General features: G+C 28.6%; 2 protein-coding genes across 5 annotated transcripts; both read left to right on the top strand.

Annotated features, from left to right (window-relative positions):
• The first annotated feature begins 1564 nt into the window (after positions 1-1564).
• On the top strand, positions 1565-6780 carry LOC113871289 (regulation of nuclear pre-mRNA domain-containing protein 1B). 4 transcript variants are annotated; one of them, XM_027508309.1, is made up of 8 exons: positions 1565-1836; positions 2051-2136; positions 3434-3681; positions 3905-4060; positions 4201-4357; positions 4432-4574; positions 4658-4693; positions 5353-6780. In XM_027508309.1, exons 2-8 carry the CDS (start codon positions 2061-2063, stop codon positions 6064-6066), a joined length of 1530 nt encoding a protein of 509 aa, XP_027364110.1. In that variant the 5' UTR covers positions 1565-1836; positions 2051-2060; the 3' UTR covers positions 6067-6780. The 4 variants fall into 4 exon arrangements, with proteins under 4 accessions (XP_027364110.1, XP_027364107.1, XP_027364109.1 ...); XM_027508306.1 differs by having other exon boundaries at positions 1571-1663; XM_027508308.1 differs by having other exon boundaries at positions 1716-1836; positions 2016-2136.
• A 3026-nt stretch (positions 6781-9806) lies between these two features.
• On the top strand, positions 9807-10277 carry LOC113871561 (probable E3 ubiquitin-protein ligase XERICO). Its single transcript, XM_027508652.1, has one exon. The coding sequence runs from the start codon at positions 9807-9809 to the stop codon at positions 10275-10277; it is 471 nt and encodes a 156-aa protein (XP_027364453.1).
• The last annotated feature ends 5195 nt before the right edge of the window (positions 10278-15472 follow it).

Raw genomic sequence — 15472 nt, 5'->3', positions numbered from 1 at the left:
TATGTACCATGGATTGAGATCCATAAATGTTTGAAGAATTGGCTGCTAATTAAATTATACAAGTAAAAAATTGTCATTAATGAACAAAACTTGCCATTCTTTTTATCGAACTTACTAAGAACTTTAAGGAAAAATTAAAAGGGAAGGAAATCGATGTACAATAACAAGAATTTTGCGTTTTTAAGATGGGAAATAATAGAAATTTTAGTTGAAAATTTGTTTAGAAGGAACGGTGGATATACACATGCAAACACATTCAATAGTCATATGAATATTTTAAATTACTTTCATTTTTTACATTCACATTAGTTACAATAGTTTTGCTTCAAATTTTCTACATTTAATTTTTCTTGGAGTAAAAGTTATTTTATAAAGAATTAACTTTTCAAAATGACATATAATATTCATTAATCAAATACTTTATTCATCACTGAAAATATTTAAAATAAATTAAAATATACTATTAGTGTAAAAAAAAAATTACCCTTATCCAATCATAAATTGCTATGTAATTAAAAATTATTAACTTTTATAATAATTGTTTTAAAAGTCATATTTATAGTAATTTTAATTAATTGATAGTGTAGAAAAATGTAAACTAATTACGTATTAAAATTAAACTCAAAATATTTTTCATTCTTTCATTTTATTTTAAGGTTTAATTAACGTGATGTAAAATTTTTCTGGTCCTAAGTAGAAGGGATTTTTACTTTTATTGCCGTCGATGGACTTTATCAATTAATAATTTGTTTAAAAGTAAAGTTTCAGAGAAGAAAAAAACAAAGAAGGAATATTTTTAATTTTCAATTAATTAATTTGTAAAATTTTTATAATAATAAATAAAAAATATTAATACATTAAATTTATGTTAATAAATATTTTATTTAAAATTTATTAATTTAAAAAATTCATTACAAATCAAAAAGATGTTCACTTTTTCCTTTTTCTCCAAAACCATCATTCTTAAGCATACCTTGAGAAAATTACAATATATGTTTAATGAAGTTTTGATTTAATGTAAATTTTTTCACATTTTGTCTTATAATATTCGCAACAACTTGTTATCAAGTGACCAAACACAACCTCAATCAAACTTATATGTGTATTTATAATCGCTAGATGGCACAGTTTATTTCAGAAACAAAAAACAAGAGAGAAAGAAAAAAAAATGGTTTAAAATAAAGAGAAAATAAGAGAAGAATTTAAAAAAAAAAAAAAACCTTTTTTCCATTATTCTCTTCAATTAAACTCACACACACATCCTAATAAACTATTTAAACATGCCATCTATAAAATATATTGGCATTTTATTTCTTACCTAGCTTAAAAAAATTAATTTTAATTTTTCATAATAAAAATTAAACACTTAAAAAAATAATATTTTATTAAAAAAATACTTATTATTCTTCTATATTTTAAAAATGGAAATATTAAATTTTAGTAAAATTTTATTAATTTTAATTGCTCCTCTTTATACCTTTTGACATTTCCTTTTGAAAACTAGAAAATAATACGTTACAATTTACAACATACATGAATTTTGATAATTATTATTATTATTACTACTTGAGCATACGATGAATGTGAACTTGGTGTATGTGGGAGGTGCTGCGTTTAGACTTCGCAGAGTTTGCGCCAAATGGACAAACCAAACCCCGCAAACGTAAACCTTTAACTTTTACTTCTCTTTCTTTCTTGTTCTTCTTCTTCAACCCCCTCTTCTCTTTCTCACTTATAAATTATAATATTATTATCAATTGTTATTATACCTTCGTTCAAAGTTTCTGCGGCTTCCCCTAAACGCGGTCGTTTCAACCCCCGGCATTGTTGTACTTGGTATCTCACTCCTCAATTCCTTTTCCTTCATTCTCTGCTTTTGCTTAATTATTCAATTGAATGTTTCTTTCTGATTCTCAAGTACCTTTCCTCGTTCACCCTCTATGTTTTCATTAGGTTCTAGGGTTTTAGTTTTTCTTCCCCAACTTTACAATTTCTCGCGTTTTTTGCTCTGCAAGGTGCTAGGGTTTCATTCGTGTAATTTCTCGTGCAGGTTGGTTGGAATGAATAGCGCGTTCAACGAGCAGATACTCGCGGACAAGCTGTCCAAGCTTAACGGCACGCAGAAGTGCATTGAAAGTATCCTTTTTTAGTTAAATAAAATTAAATAACTGTATTAATGTGCTTAATTAATGAATGTGCTTCTTTTAATTGTTTGATTTTTTTTATATCAAATTGGGATTTGTGTTGTGGGGTTTGGAAGTGTTTCTATGTGTTGTAGTTAATTAAAAATGTTTGAGTTAGGTTGGCCCTTGGGAGTACGGAATATGAATCCGAATCATAAATTATTGAGTTGTAATTGGAATTACAATATTCATTTATGAAGATGCAATTATATCTTCAGGTGTTGTGCTAATTGTGGCTATGTCAATCTTTTTTGGGTCTGTGTGTGATTTCTAAGTTGGGAAGAAGTGAAAACTTTTGAACTGTGACTTTTGATTGCTGGTTCTTTGAAATACACATGTATTGTTGCCCTAGAATATGTTGTTGATGCCTTTCCGTGATTGAATGTCTTTGTAGAATTTTGGAAAGTTATCATTCTAGATGACTAGCAAAGTAGGAAGATAAACGAAATACATGATTAGACCAAAAACCGTATGGAAAATTCTTGTCAAGCATGGAAGTGGAAATAGAACTGCTAAAAAAACGTAGGAGGAAGCTTTTTATTTGTTAAGTTGCATATTTTTACTAAAAGGAATGTAATGGACTATCCTATCTGAGTCATGCCAAAAGTTATGCAGTATTATTTAAACTGCACACGTGTTTCAGTGTTTCATGTGATACATATGCCAAGGAGATGGAATAAGTTAATGGCCATATCAATTTGATTTTACGCAGTGAGTCTAATTCTTGCATAATTGCTTGTTTGGTTTTTATTAGTTAAACTTAAAGTGTTGTTTCAGCTGTTAGACCTACAAAGAATTAGATCTTAAACTTTTTTCAGGGTATCTATTGTCTTCTTGCATGTATTTTTTAATGCACTTCCCTTTTTCCTTCTCTCTCTCTCTTATTTAGGACCTGCAGTGACACCCACTGTTGATCAGAACAATGTCCACTTTGAAAAGGGTTTGTCTACTGCAGTGGCAGCCCTGGCTTCTTAAGAATTTATTTACACTATAACAAATTATTAATTTAACAAAGTCAGATGTTTGATGCATCAAAATTTTGTTGGCACACATTCTTCAGTTTTTAGATTAACTTGTTAGGGGTTGGTCAATGTAACTTGGAGTGAGTTATTGAATTAGTACTTTTACGTGGATTTTCTTTCAGTCTTAAAAGCAGTTTAATTTTGCTGCCTAGTATAAAGTTGATTTTATGAAGTACGTGAATTGGTTGTTGGTGTCATACACATTGTTATCTTTAATTTTTTGAATAGCTTTGTCACATTGGTGCATATTTAATTGGAGCAAAGCAGAACTGGTAGTGGAAACATGGCATAAACAGCTGCGCAATTCAGAGAAGGTTCAGCGAGTCCCCCTTCTGTATCTTGCAAATGACATCCTGCAGAACAGTAAACGGAAAGGAAATGAATTTGTGATTGAGTTTTGGAAGGTTCTTCCCACAGCTCTTAAGGAAGTTGTTGAGAAAGGTGATGATCAAGAAAAGAATGTAGTATCTAGACTGGTAAGTCCCTTTTCCAGGATTTAGGGTGAGTACAAGTGAATAAAGGTGGGAAGAGGGGCTATGTATGATCTGAATATTAAGTTGTTGCAGACTTAATTCTTCATGCATGGGCTGAAACTTCAGACATGACATAAATTTTTGACCAATGATTTGCATCCCATGATATTGATTTCACTGTAGTCAGTTTGATCTATTTAACTTGGTGCTTCTTACCTAACTTTAGGTTGAAATATGGGAGCAAAGGGCAGTGTTTGGATCTGAAGTGAAGGATCTTGTAAATGTAGTACTTGGAAAAGAAGCACCTCCATCATTGGAATTCAACAAAAAGCGATCCCGTTCTGTTAGAATTGTGAAAAAGGATACTCGCTCCATTAAAACAGTGAGACTGAGGGCCTTTGTGGCTCTCCTCCCTCCCCAACTTTATACTCAAACTTTTCTATCCTTTTGATTATTACATCCTTCAGACTAGTTTGTAATTCTTCTTGCTTAGCTGACTGTCATGAATTTTATGAAATTCAGAGATTGTCCATTGGAGGTACAGCTGAAAAAATAGTCTCAGCATTTCATACAGTCCTTAATGAACATTCCAATGAAGATGCAGTGATGCGTAAGTGCAAGTCAGCTGTTCATCATGTGAGAAAGATGGAAAAAGATGTTGATATTGCATGTGCTGTTGGTAAGAAATCAACATAAAGAAATTATCACCTGAGTTTTGGAAGCTAGGATTCTTACACTTTTTCTCTTCTTCAGTAAAGGACCCTAAGCGAGAAACTTTGGCTAAGGAACTAGTGGAGGAGGAAAATATTTTAAAACAATGCATTGAAAATCTGAAATTAGTTGAAGCAAGTAGAGCTGCACTTGTATCTCGGTTAAAAGAAGCTTTGCATGAGCAGGCAAGCTATCATATTTTTGTGCTCAATAAGATTTTATATTTTGAATTCTAAGTCATCTCGTCATTCTTGTATATATGTATCAGGAATCTGAGCTGGAGAATGTTCGAACTCAGATTCAGGTATGTACTATCGTGATTCTTATCGTCAGAAGACTGTCCTATTTTGAGTAGTTTCTTATGAGATGTAAATATGATGTATAGTTGTCATGCATCTAGGTTTCCCATCATTTAATTCCTTCTCTTTTGTGTCTCTTCTTTGTATATCTGTAAGAGGTAATTCTACAATTATTATGGTAAATTCAATGAACAATCATAAATAATGTTGGCAGTTGTAAAAACATTTAATAGAATAAATTAGATTGACATTCCTTGAAGTTTACGTAAATTGCAGGGACATTTTCCCCTTAGAAAAATATTATACAAAGGCCTTCCTTGATTTATTTTTGGAGTATATATATCTGAACGTATTCAATCTTGGAGGGGAATAGGGAAATTCAGTGTTATTTCTAAAACTAGAGTTTATGCATACTTCTCATAAACCTCAAAGGCATTCAGTGTAATGAACTCAATTTAGAAATAGAAAAAAAGGTAATTTAAGGTGAAAACTACTCAGTGAATGCAGTATCATACAAATATAAAGTAAGTTCCTGTCAAGCATTGGATGCCATTTATACTTTGTTGAGTATGCTTTCATTTTGGAACTTGGACAAGCTTTTACTAGTAATGATGCTAACAAATTTGAACTTTGTGCTCATAAATATCTCATTAATGTTATGTAGGTAGCACAAGCACAAATAGAAGAGGCTAGTTACATGCGGAAGCGACTTGACAATGAAGATTCTTCATATAAAGAATCAACGGCAACAACTTCAGTTACTGAAGCAAATACAAAATCAGAAGCGGCAGTGAAGAAATCAGCTGCAGCAATTGCAGCTGAGGTTGCCGATAAGCTAACAGCTTCTTCATCATCTCAATTAATCATGTCTTCTGTTCTGTCAACTTTTGCAGCGCAAGAGGCAAAAAATGCCGGTCTATCTTCTGAGCCCATGCCAAAACCTGAGATGTCAATACCTATGTCAGATCCAAACGTTTTTATGCCTGCACAACAGTTGATTGCTACACCAAATCATTCATATCCTTCGGTTTTGGTACCTCAACCCACCATGCAGAATCCAGCAGCTGCATCACAAAATCAATATCACATGCTTTGCAACTCATCCTCCCAGCAATTTTTGCAATCAACTGCAGGGGTCATTTCTCCATATGGTTATGGTAGCATCCCTCCATTACCACCAGGACCACCCCCACCCCATATGGTGGGCCCAATGGTGACTCCAACACATCAGACACTGCAAATAACGCAGCAACAGCCAGTACCTATAACTCAGCATCAACCAATAACAATGACGCAGCAAGCCCCAGCACCTCCTAGTTTCCGACCACTTCAACCTCCAGGAATGGTGTACTATGGTAATCATCAGCATTCTGTATGAAACCCTGCAGTAATTAGAATTTAATCAACCTGACCTGTTGGAACCATGCAAAATCTGGAGATTATTTTTTTTTGTGCGCGAAAGGTAGGGTTGAGCTGCAAATACGTGGAAGCCAAACTATAGACTGGCTCCCTAACCTTTGGGTTGTACTGTAAAAGGAAAGTAGCACACCTCAAGATTCTAAATGCTTTATAACAAATTCGTTCGAGACTTTGTGAGCAGTGAGTTCTGATGAGCAAGGTACTGATTTCATCTGAGAAATACTTGACAGAAAAATTTTGATTATAATGTACTTGTATTAGTTGTACATAATTGGCTAATCAAATAATTATTGGATTGTATTCTCGTGGACAAAGATTGATCAGGAAACCAACAATGCGTCAGTATTTTACTTATGTGAAAGGAAAATATTTGGCAGATACTTCTTTGGATGTATATACCTAGAGAGATAGGAACAGAAGAAAGAGTGTAGTGATAGATATGATGCTTGAGGTGATAGAAAGAAAGAGAAAAAATTTAAGTGTGTTAAACGAGTAGTACCTCTTTTTGAGATATGTATAATTGTTTAGGGTAGTGAACCCCAAACTGAGACGTTAATGCTATTTCAGATCAAGGAAACTGAGAGTAACGTTAATGCTATCTTTTGAAGGATTAAGTATACCAATAATTATTGATTGAAATTATAATTAATTTTAAATTTTAATAAATCTATACTTGATTTTATCATAACTTCTAAGTACTAAATTTTGTCATGACATATCTGATTCAAATCTCCAATCAAGCAATTAAAAGCGCATATCGTACTTGTCTTTTTTGGGATTTGTTGAACACACATCTTGGGAAATATATTTGTACACATTTAAATGTAAAATGACACCAAGGCAAAATCTAAAAAAAATTAGTCCAATTCAAACGGTAGGGAATTAATTAAATTAATTGGAATTTGATATTATGATCAAATCAATCTAAATAAGAGTACAAGTTTTTTCTATATGATTTAGATGACTTTTTTTTTTTATCTCAAGAGTGATTTAAACTGAACTACAGACATCTTTAATATGTTTTACTTATTCACGCTGAAGACCAAATAATTCAAACAATTTGAAGACGATGAAAAAATTAGAATTTTTAAGTGGGGATGCTAATTGCACAACCATGAATTTAAACTGGTGAAATATTTCCAAGAGATGGCCTATTTCATCTTTCCAAAAATTGAGGATGTCAAAATGGATAGAATATAATGAGCGAATCCAATGAGTCCAATATAAAGTATGAATGGCATTGTAAAAGGTTTAGCTCAATCCTTTTTTTATTTCAATTAGTCCAATTTGGCTTAATAGTCAGTGCTAAATTTCACTTGATAGGGTCGTACGTGAGTTTTATATTGACCTCCATTTTAATAAACATTAAATTAGTAGAGTTCTATAAAAACTATGGTTTTATTAATCTTAGCCTTCAAGGTTAATTTTGAAATATTAAAAGTAATATTTTTATCAAAAATATTTAGTATTACTAATTACTTAAATTCAACCTTAAGGATTATAATTAATGTTTTCTAAAAAATAATATAAAGAAAATGTTCATATGATCTTTCATGTCACGTGGGAGAGTTTTCTCTCCCTGTCCTACCAGGCCGGGCGTCTGCTTGTTTGCTAGTGAAATTCATTTCAAGTGTTTGGACTATTTATATATGGACATCATCATAAGATTGAATCTAAAAATATATATTTAAAAGAGAAACATTAACAATATTTATTTTTAATGATTATTTTATTTTAAAATTATTAAAATATATATCTCATAAATTAATTATTTTTTAAAAATAATTAATAAAAAACATATTAAAAATACATTATTGTTCTCCTATATGGTTCTGCCCTCAGTAACACCTCTCTTGTCCCACTTCACCTAATTTAGACAGACATGGGACGGTTAAATCAATTTTCCACTCACACGTGCCACCAATTTTCATATCATTTTTCTAAAATAGTTACTATTTTTTTATATTTACAAAAATGTCATTATATTTTCTTTATAATAATTTCATAGTTTATAAAATAAAATGGCCAAAACAACAATAATGATCCAAAATTTGGTTGCGGGTATGTAAATATAATATATATATATATATATATATATATATAATAATTTTTATTTAATAATTAAAAAAGTATAAATCTAAAGGATACAAAATTTTAAAACTATTCTTAAAAAAAATCAGTGACAGACATATTTATTGAAAGAAATATAATACTAACATTAATTCCTCTTATAATAATTACAGAAACGTTTGGGGGAAAGGGAATGTAGTTGTCCAACTTCCACCGCTTGAGACATTCATTTTTCATTAACGCGTAATTGAACAAAAGCTCAAACAGTGTAACAGAGAAAAGTTACTAATTAAAGCTTCAAAATCCGATTCAATTTAATATAAATTATTAGTACTAAAATAAAAATAGTATAGAATATAAAAAATGAAATAATTTTTTATTTTATTTTTAACTAAATTTAAAAATTATAAAAATTAAATTATTTAGTTACATTTAAATTGATTTTAATCGGATTAAATTAAATTAATTCAAATTTTTATTTAAATTATTCTAAAAGAAAACAACATATACATTTTTATGATTAAATTGTATGACTTTTTATCCAAAAAAATCAACAGAGTCGAATCTGCGTACTCCCTTGCTAGTAATTAATAATTAGAACGCGATTACAATTTACAAGTTGCATATATGTCTGATATTTTCTTATATTTAATTATTATAGAATATAAATTTCAATTTACTATAACTAAATGCATAATATAAAGGTACAATAAAAAATAATGTTTAAATTAATTTTTTAAAATGTTAAAGAGTTTAAATAATTTACAATTATATTAATATGTAGACAAATTTTGCTACTTCAAAATGCTTTATAAACAGTAAGAATTAAAACTAAGAATACATTATATTTAAATTTGAATTAGTTCATTATATTTGTTCAAAATCATAATTAAAATTTAAAATTGATAAATAAATCATAATATATATACATATATGCATTTTGATTATTTTTTATTTAAAAATCGATATATATAAATTGAATCTATTCTAAATAACTATATAAAGATGAATAAACCTGTTTAGTATATACTTGTAGATATTAAATTTATAAAAATTACATTTATTTTTAGTAATAATAAATTTTCAAGAAATTTTGATAATATAAAATTCATATGCCTAATAAATGTATTATAATTAATAAATATAATATTTTATCAATAATATCATTTAAATCAATTATATATTATATTTAATAAATATAAACATTTAATATAAAATGCAGTTATTTGCTCTTATATGTTCAAGTGATCTACACTTCATTTTTATGGAATAGATATGTTTTTATTTTTAATTAATACTTTTCACCCATAATTATAGAATTTTATTTAATTTTCATTTTATCTTGTTAACAATTAACAAAATAAAAGATAAAAATAAAACTTTTAAAAGACATTTTTATTGTTCTTTGTATATTTTTAAAACCGAAAAAAGGAATAAAAACAAGGAAGTAAATTTATATCCGCGAAGGTGAAAACACTTAAACTGAAACAAGAACTCATAAAAGAACCGTTCCCCAAGAAGAAAGATGTAGATGTAATTATAGCGCAGCAGGGTGCATTGAATGTTCTATAAAAGAAAAAAAGGAAAAAAGTTGTGCTTCGAAGAATTCATTAGCAGCAAGTAGAAGCCATGACGGCTCTCTCAGAGCTCTTGTATCAGCTTTATTCAAAAACTATAGTCCTATTAACATATATCCTAATAGAACTTATTCTCATCATTCGCTACCTAAAGTCAGATACAAATTCAATTTCCACCACCCAATACCTCAATTTCATTGAAGAGAACAACCCCACAATTCGTTACACCAGAAGATTGAAGGTAGACCACTTAGATTGCAGGGTGTGCTTATCAGAATTCGAGGAAGGAGAAAATGTGAGGAACTTGAATTGCAAACACACATTTCATAAGGATTGTTTGGACCAGTGGTTGAAGCAATACTGTGCTACCTGTCCACTTTGCAGGAACAAAGTGTTACCAGATCATGTTGTGGAAAAGTACCATCTTCTTCAAAACCAGCTTGAATATGATGCCAATGATGACCAGCTTATCTTTTTGTTGTCTGCATTAAGGGGTGGTAGTACTTTGCACAGATATCTCTGATTTACTCTTCTACTTAATCAATTTCTCTTTCAGGTAATTAATTAATCTTTCTTACATGTACATAGAGGGATCTCTTCTTCCCCTTTTGCGATTTCCTCAGAAGAGGACATTGAATGTATTCTTAGACTTTTGTACGTATCTATCCTTCCAATTCAAGGGTATAGTAAAACAAAGATCCTAGTTGTCACTGTTATGTTGCATGATACATTGTCGATATATCCTTTGAATTTCGCTTAAGATTATCACTTTTCAAAATAGTTTACAATATTAAATACTAATTATAAAAGTTATTTAATATTTTATACTCAATAATTAAAAAGAATTATAAACATAAAAATAGAAAATTTTAAAATTATTCTACTCTTTATTAAAAATTTATAGTATTCAATGTTATCATCGTTTCGATCTTTAAAGACATGCTATTCATTCTAAAATTAAAGTTAATAAAATTATATTAAATTTTATAATTTTTAATAAAATTTATTATATATAAATATTTATTATGTATAACTAAACAGATCTTTAAAAATTGCAGAATCATATGGGTGATGGTAAGAGTCCACGTCGGAAATATCTGAAAAAAGAGATATTTTGGCGAGAAACAAGAACGGGTTGGCGTGATGGAATCAACTTGCTTTTGAAAGAGGTGGCTTGTTCACTAGAAGTAGTAGTGAGAAGTAGATAGACATGGAAGCTCTCAGAACACCCTCCTTAATACGCTAATAAATGGGTAGATGAAAGTGTTTAATGATTTGATGCATGAAAGAGTGACTCCTCATGTTACTGGTCGCAACAATCTCAGAGGTCAGACCAACCTTTTTTTAACGTGACAAGTGCCCACAAGCCAGAGCTACTCACATGCATGCAAGAACACTAGACATGGTTGAATTTATCTAGTTACCAATATTTCTTTTCAGCTATTAGAATAAGCCAATATTCATATCATATGTAATATTATACCCAACTATTTAGTTGTACCCAAAATTTGTTTAATTAATATTTTCTCAAAGCTTTTAACGGTGGATACCTCCGATCTGATATTTATAAAGTACTGTATTTGGAGAATTAAGAGGGAAAAAACAAATAAGTCCTCCAAATTAGAGAAATAGAGTTGATATCAAGCTTCCCCCAACTCAGACAAAAGTAGCTGCAGATTAATAGTGCCAGTATTGTTGACTTATAAATGGTGTTGTTAATGCAAGTAACTCATCATTATCTCCTTATTTTCCACGCAGGACCACACTCATTTTCCTTCTTCCTGTTTGCTACTATTTCACCTAAAGAATTATGGGTACTTTAGGACTGGGTCTTCTACAAACTTAGGTTGATAGGACCCAAAGAGTGGAGTAACCTTTTCCATTTTAAATAGCGACCTGATTGTGAGTGGGGGTTTTTTACACATGCCATTGTAATAAAGTCCAAATTCAAACCTTGCATCAAGGAGCTGTCCTCTTTGTTGAATTTAATATATGGTGGGCTGCAAGAAAAATATATTGAATTAAGACAGGGTTTATTGTCCCTCTTATGCATCTATTTTCACTTCTATTTTAAAAAATAGATGTAATCATATAAAAAATATTTAAATAAAAGTAACAATAAATACCTGTATTAAGAGTTAAAATAGACAATTAAACTCTAAAAATGGTGGGGAGTACAACAAGGTCCCTCTTTTCTCTTTCCTCAGCTCTAATCTTATGTTAAACTTTGGCGTAAGTCAATTCTGTATTCTAATTTCAATAGATGAGAATTCAGTCTATTTTTGTAAAAATTAAATGATCCAGTCAAATAAAATTTTACACTTTCGCTTAAGCAAAAGTGTAAAATACACTAACAAAACATTTCAGTTACAAGACTGAATCTAGATCCAACTTCAACTTATATGATTGAGTTCTATGTCAATTTAAGTTTATGTATATATTAAATAAGCTAAGTTAAATAAAATTTATTTATTTAAGAAAAATGTTAATGAATATTTTTAGGATGTTACTTTACCTCTATCATTTATGGAATTAGTTTCCACAATAATGCCATTTTGGCCATTGTCCTGTTCATTATTCTCATTGGAGGATTTTATTCAGGTTTTGATTTGATATAATGTTTTTATTTGGTTTTTTTAATTAATTTAATCTTCATAAAAATCGCATGTGTATTGTTTGGTTCTTGATGTATCATTATGTATTTTATCAATGATAAGATATTTTATTATTCATTGGTGATATATTTTAAAATAAATTAATGCTTCATCATACTTGAATTCTAATATTTTTATTTAAGTCCAATAAACTTAAAATCATGAAGCCATAAAATGTAAATTCTGATCACTTCTATAAAAAAATATTTTTACAAAAAAATTCTATTATGTGTGTGTTGATATCCAAATTCATACGAGTTCATAATATTGGAAAAACAAAGAAAATAAAATTACTCGAATAAAAAAAAAGAGTTAAAAAGGGATAGTGTTAATCTATGGGTAGGAAATTATGTTAATCTATTTGACTTTTATAAACGGTGAAGAGCTAACCAGAGAATTTAAAAACTAAGAAAATGAAGGTATTAAAGCGATAGTGTCAAAGTGTTATTATCCAACAAGTAGAAAAAAAAATATTAGTATATTCTGTCTAATAATTATCAATTGTGAGGAATTGACTAGAAAAATAAAATCAAAATGTCAAAAGAAAGATGGAATGACGATGATTTGAAAGTCTGAAAATATGTGCTCACTAGAAAAAGAATGGGAAAGATGGGAGCTTAAAAAAAAGAGTTATAAGAAAAGAAAGAAAATTTGGAAAGAAGAAATAAAGAATACACATGAAATAAAAAGAAAAAGATTTTACCATTTGAATTATCATGGAAAAAGACATGTTCAATAGCATTAATAGCAAATTAATCATTTAACGATTTTAAAATATAAAAATAATTGTAAGGTATGTAATTTATTTGATTATATATTAGTTTTTATAATATTTGTATTAAATTACTCTCACTAACCCAAGATTCTAGATCTGTTGCTGGGAGGGAAGGTGGATGAGGAAATTCAATATAGTAGGACAAAGGAAATGAACAGTCGTAGCTGTAAATTGGGCACTTGTGCTGTTTCTACGTACCTTCAAATTACTTGGACCACACCAACCCATGCAAATCTTATTTTTCAAATCCATTTTCATTAGGATTACTAAACTAGGGCCTAATATTATCAGCTTAGATGAACAATACAAGTTAATTTGTTAAAATTTTCATTGAGATAACTAGTTAAGCAATTGCATGGGATATATTTTCATAAATCATTGATTACTTTTTTAATTATATTGTTTTATTTTCACCTAATTAATTAATACATTTTCACTTAAACAGTGACTTTAACTAGCTTTCTTTCTCTACATAAAAAAAAGTCTAAAAACAATGTACTATATTCATCGTTATTGATTAGAAAAAGCTAATAACGTTTATATGAAAAAACTAATGTAAAAAATAATTTAAAGGAGTTATATAAAAATCACTATGATAAAATTCTTAATAGTATAAGCAAGTTTTGGTACAACTAACAACAGGTTTTGGGCCTAATCATTCCATGCAACTTTTGGTCACTATTTATGTTTAGCTTCATCCACGGCCATTTAATAAAATTGTGAGCCCACTCCTAAATAATTAACTTTATAACGCCTCTCATCCCTTTAATCAAAAGTAGATACTATCTAGAAAATTAAACTATTTTTTTCTTAAAATGTATTTTCTAATAATTTTTAATATCCTTTGATGTTTGAATGTAACTTCTAATATTTTTAATCAATCTTTTAAAACACTAGTTGACTAATATCTTAAGTAAGATGTTTAGATCTTTCCGGCCACAAACGGAAAAAATTGCACAAGCAATTATTTTTTGTGAAAAAAAAATGATAGTCTATCTATATGTGAGAAAGTGGAATAAAATATAATATGGTTTGGATATTTTTTATAAGATTTAGATAATTCCTTTCTCCTGAACTATTTTTTAAACGTGAGTTATACTTCAATTTTTCTTAACTATTTTTTAAACTCTAATTTCTTTTAGAATTAATTATGTTCTTTACTTTTAAAATCATGCAAATTTGGCCCCTCTATTAAATTTATTTTACTTTGAATATTTATATTATTATTTTCTACTCAAATATTTAAGGAATTTATGATAAAATTCGTATATAAAATAAATTTACTTTCAAAAATTAAAATTTCGACAATACTTGTGTGTGTGTGTGTGGATCGCGTGTTTTAAGGGGAAAAATGTAAAATGATTTAACTATTTCAATTTATTAAGATTTTAAATAAAAAAAACTGAATATTTTAGATAAAGAATAAAAAAAAGACTACATTTATATAATTTTAAAAATAAAGAGATTCAATTAATTAAAAAAATCAAGGGGAAAAAATTATACTTATGCTAAATCAAATTAACCAAAGTGCCGCTAAGCATCTTCTAGGTGTATATCTTTCATTATTTTATAATTTTTTTAAGGTTGCAACTTTTTAATCTAATTTTCTATCACTTTCGAAGAAGTAAGTTGTGTTTTTTTAATTATGTTTGAGTAATTTTTTAAAATGATTTTTTTTCTTATTTCTTATAAGTATTGTACATATTGTATTGTTTATTTAGATACATGTATATAAACTTGTGAGCCATGAGACATTGCAAGATGGGCCAAACTTCGAAACCTGACATGATGCATTTCCAACAAGCTTATCTCATATTCACCGACGCAGAATCATACCAATTTTATAACTATAAATATAAATAAATTACCACAGACAGTTAATATTTCCCATATTCTTGGTCAGAAGAGATGTTCAGATAGGATAATAAGATAATGAATTTTATTTTATTTATTTGGGTTTTGTTAGATTAAAATTTATTTCGAGGAAGAGAGTTAGGTTAAGAAATAATCCTATAAAATATATTTTTTTCAACGATACAGTCTTTTAGTCTTAAAAAGTATATGTTAATTTAATCTCTAAAATTATTATAAAAAAGCTTTTAAATTATTAAAAACTAACCGTTTTAATTCCTATGATTATAAAACTACTCATTTTGTAATAGATTCAAGTCAAGTCAACTTAGTCAGTGTACCTTTCCAAGGTTGCTGAAATGCATGCAAGTAAAAAGAAATTTTAACTTTTAAAATTACTGTTATCTGTGATTCTATTTATAAAAAATAAATATTTAA

This window comes from Abrus precatorius, unplaced genomic scaffold (assembly GCF_003935025.1).
Source record: "Abrus precatorius isolate BTA unplaced genomic scaffold, Abrus_2018 Scaffold7, whole genome shotgun sequence".
NCBI classification, from domain to species: Eukaryota; Viridiplantae; Streptophyta; class Magnoliopsida; order Fabales; family Fabaceae; genus Abrus; species Abrus precatorius.
Note: the sequence above shows the minus strand (reverse complement) of the source record. Positions and strands in the feature narration are given on the sequence as shown.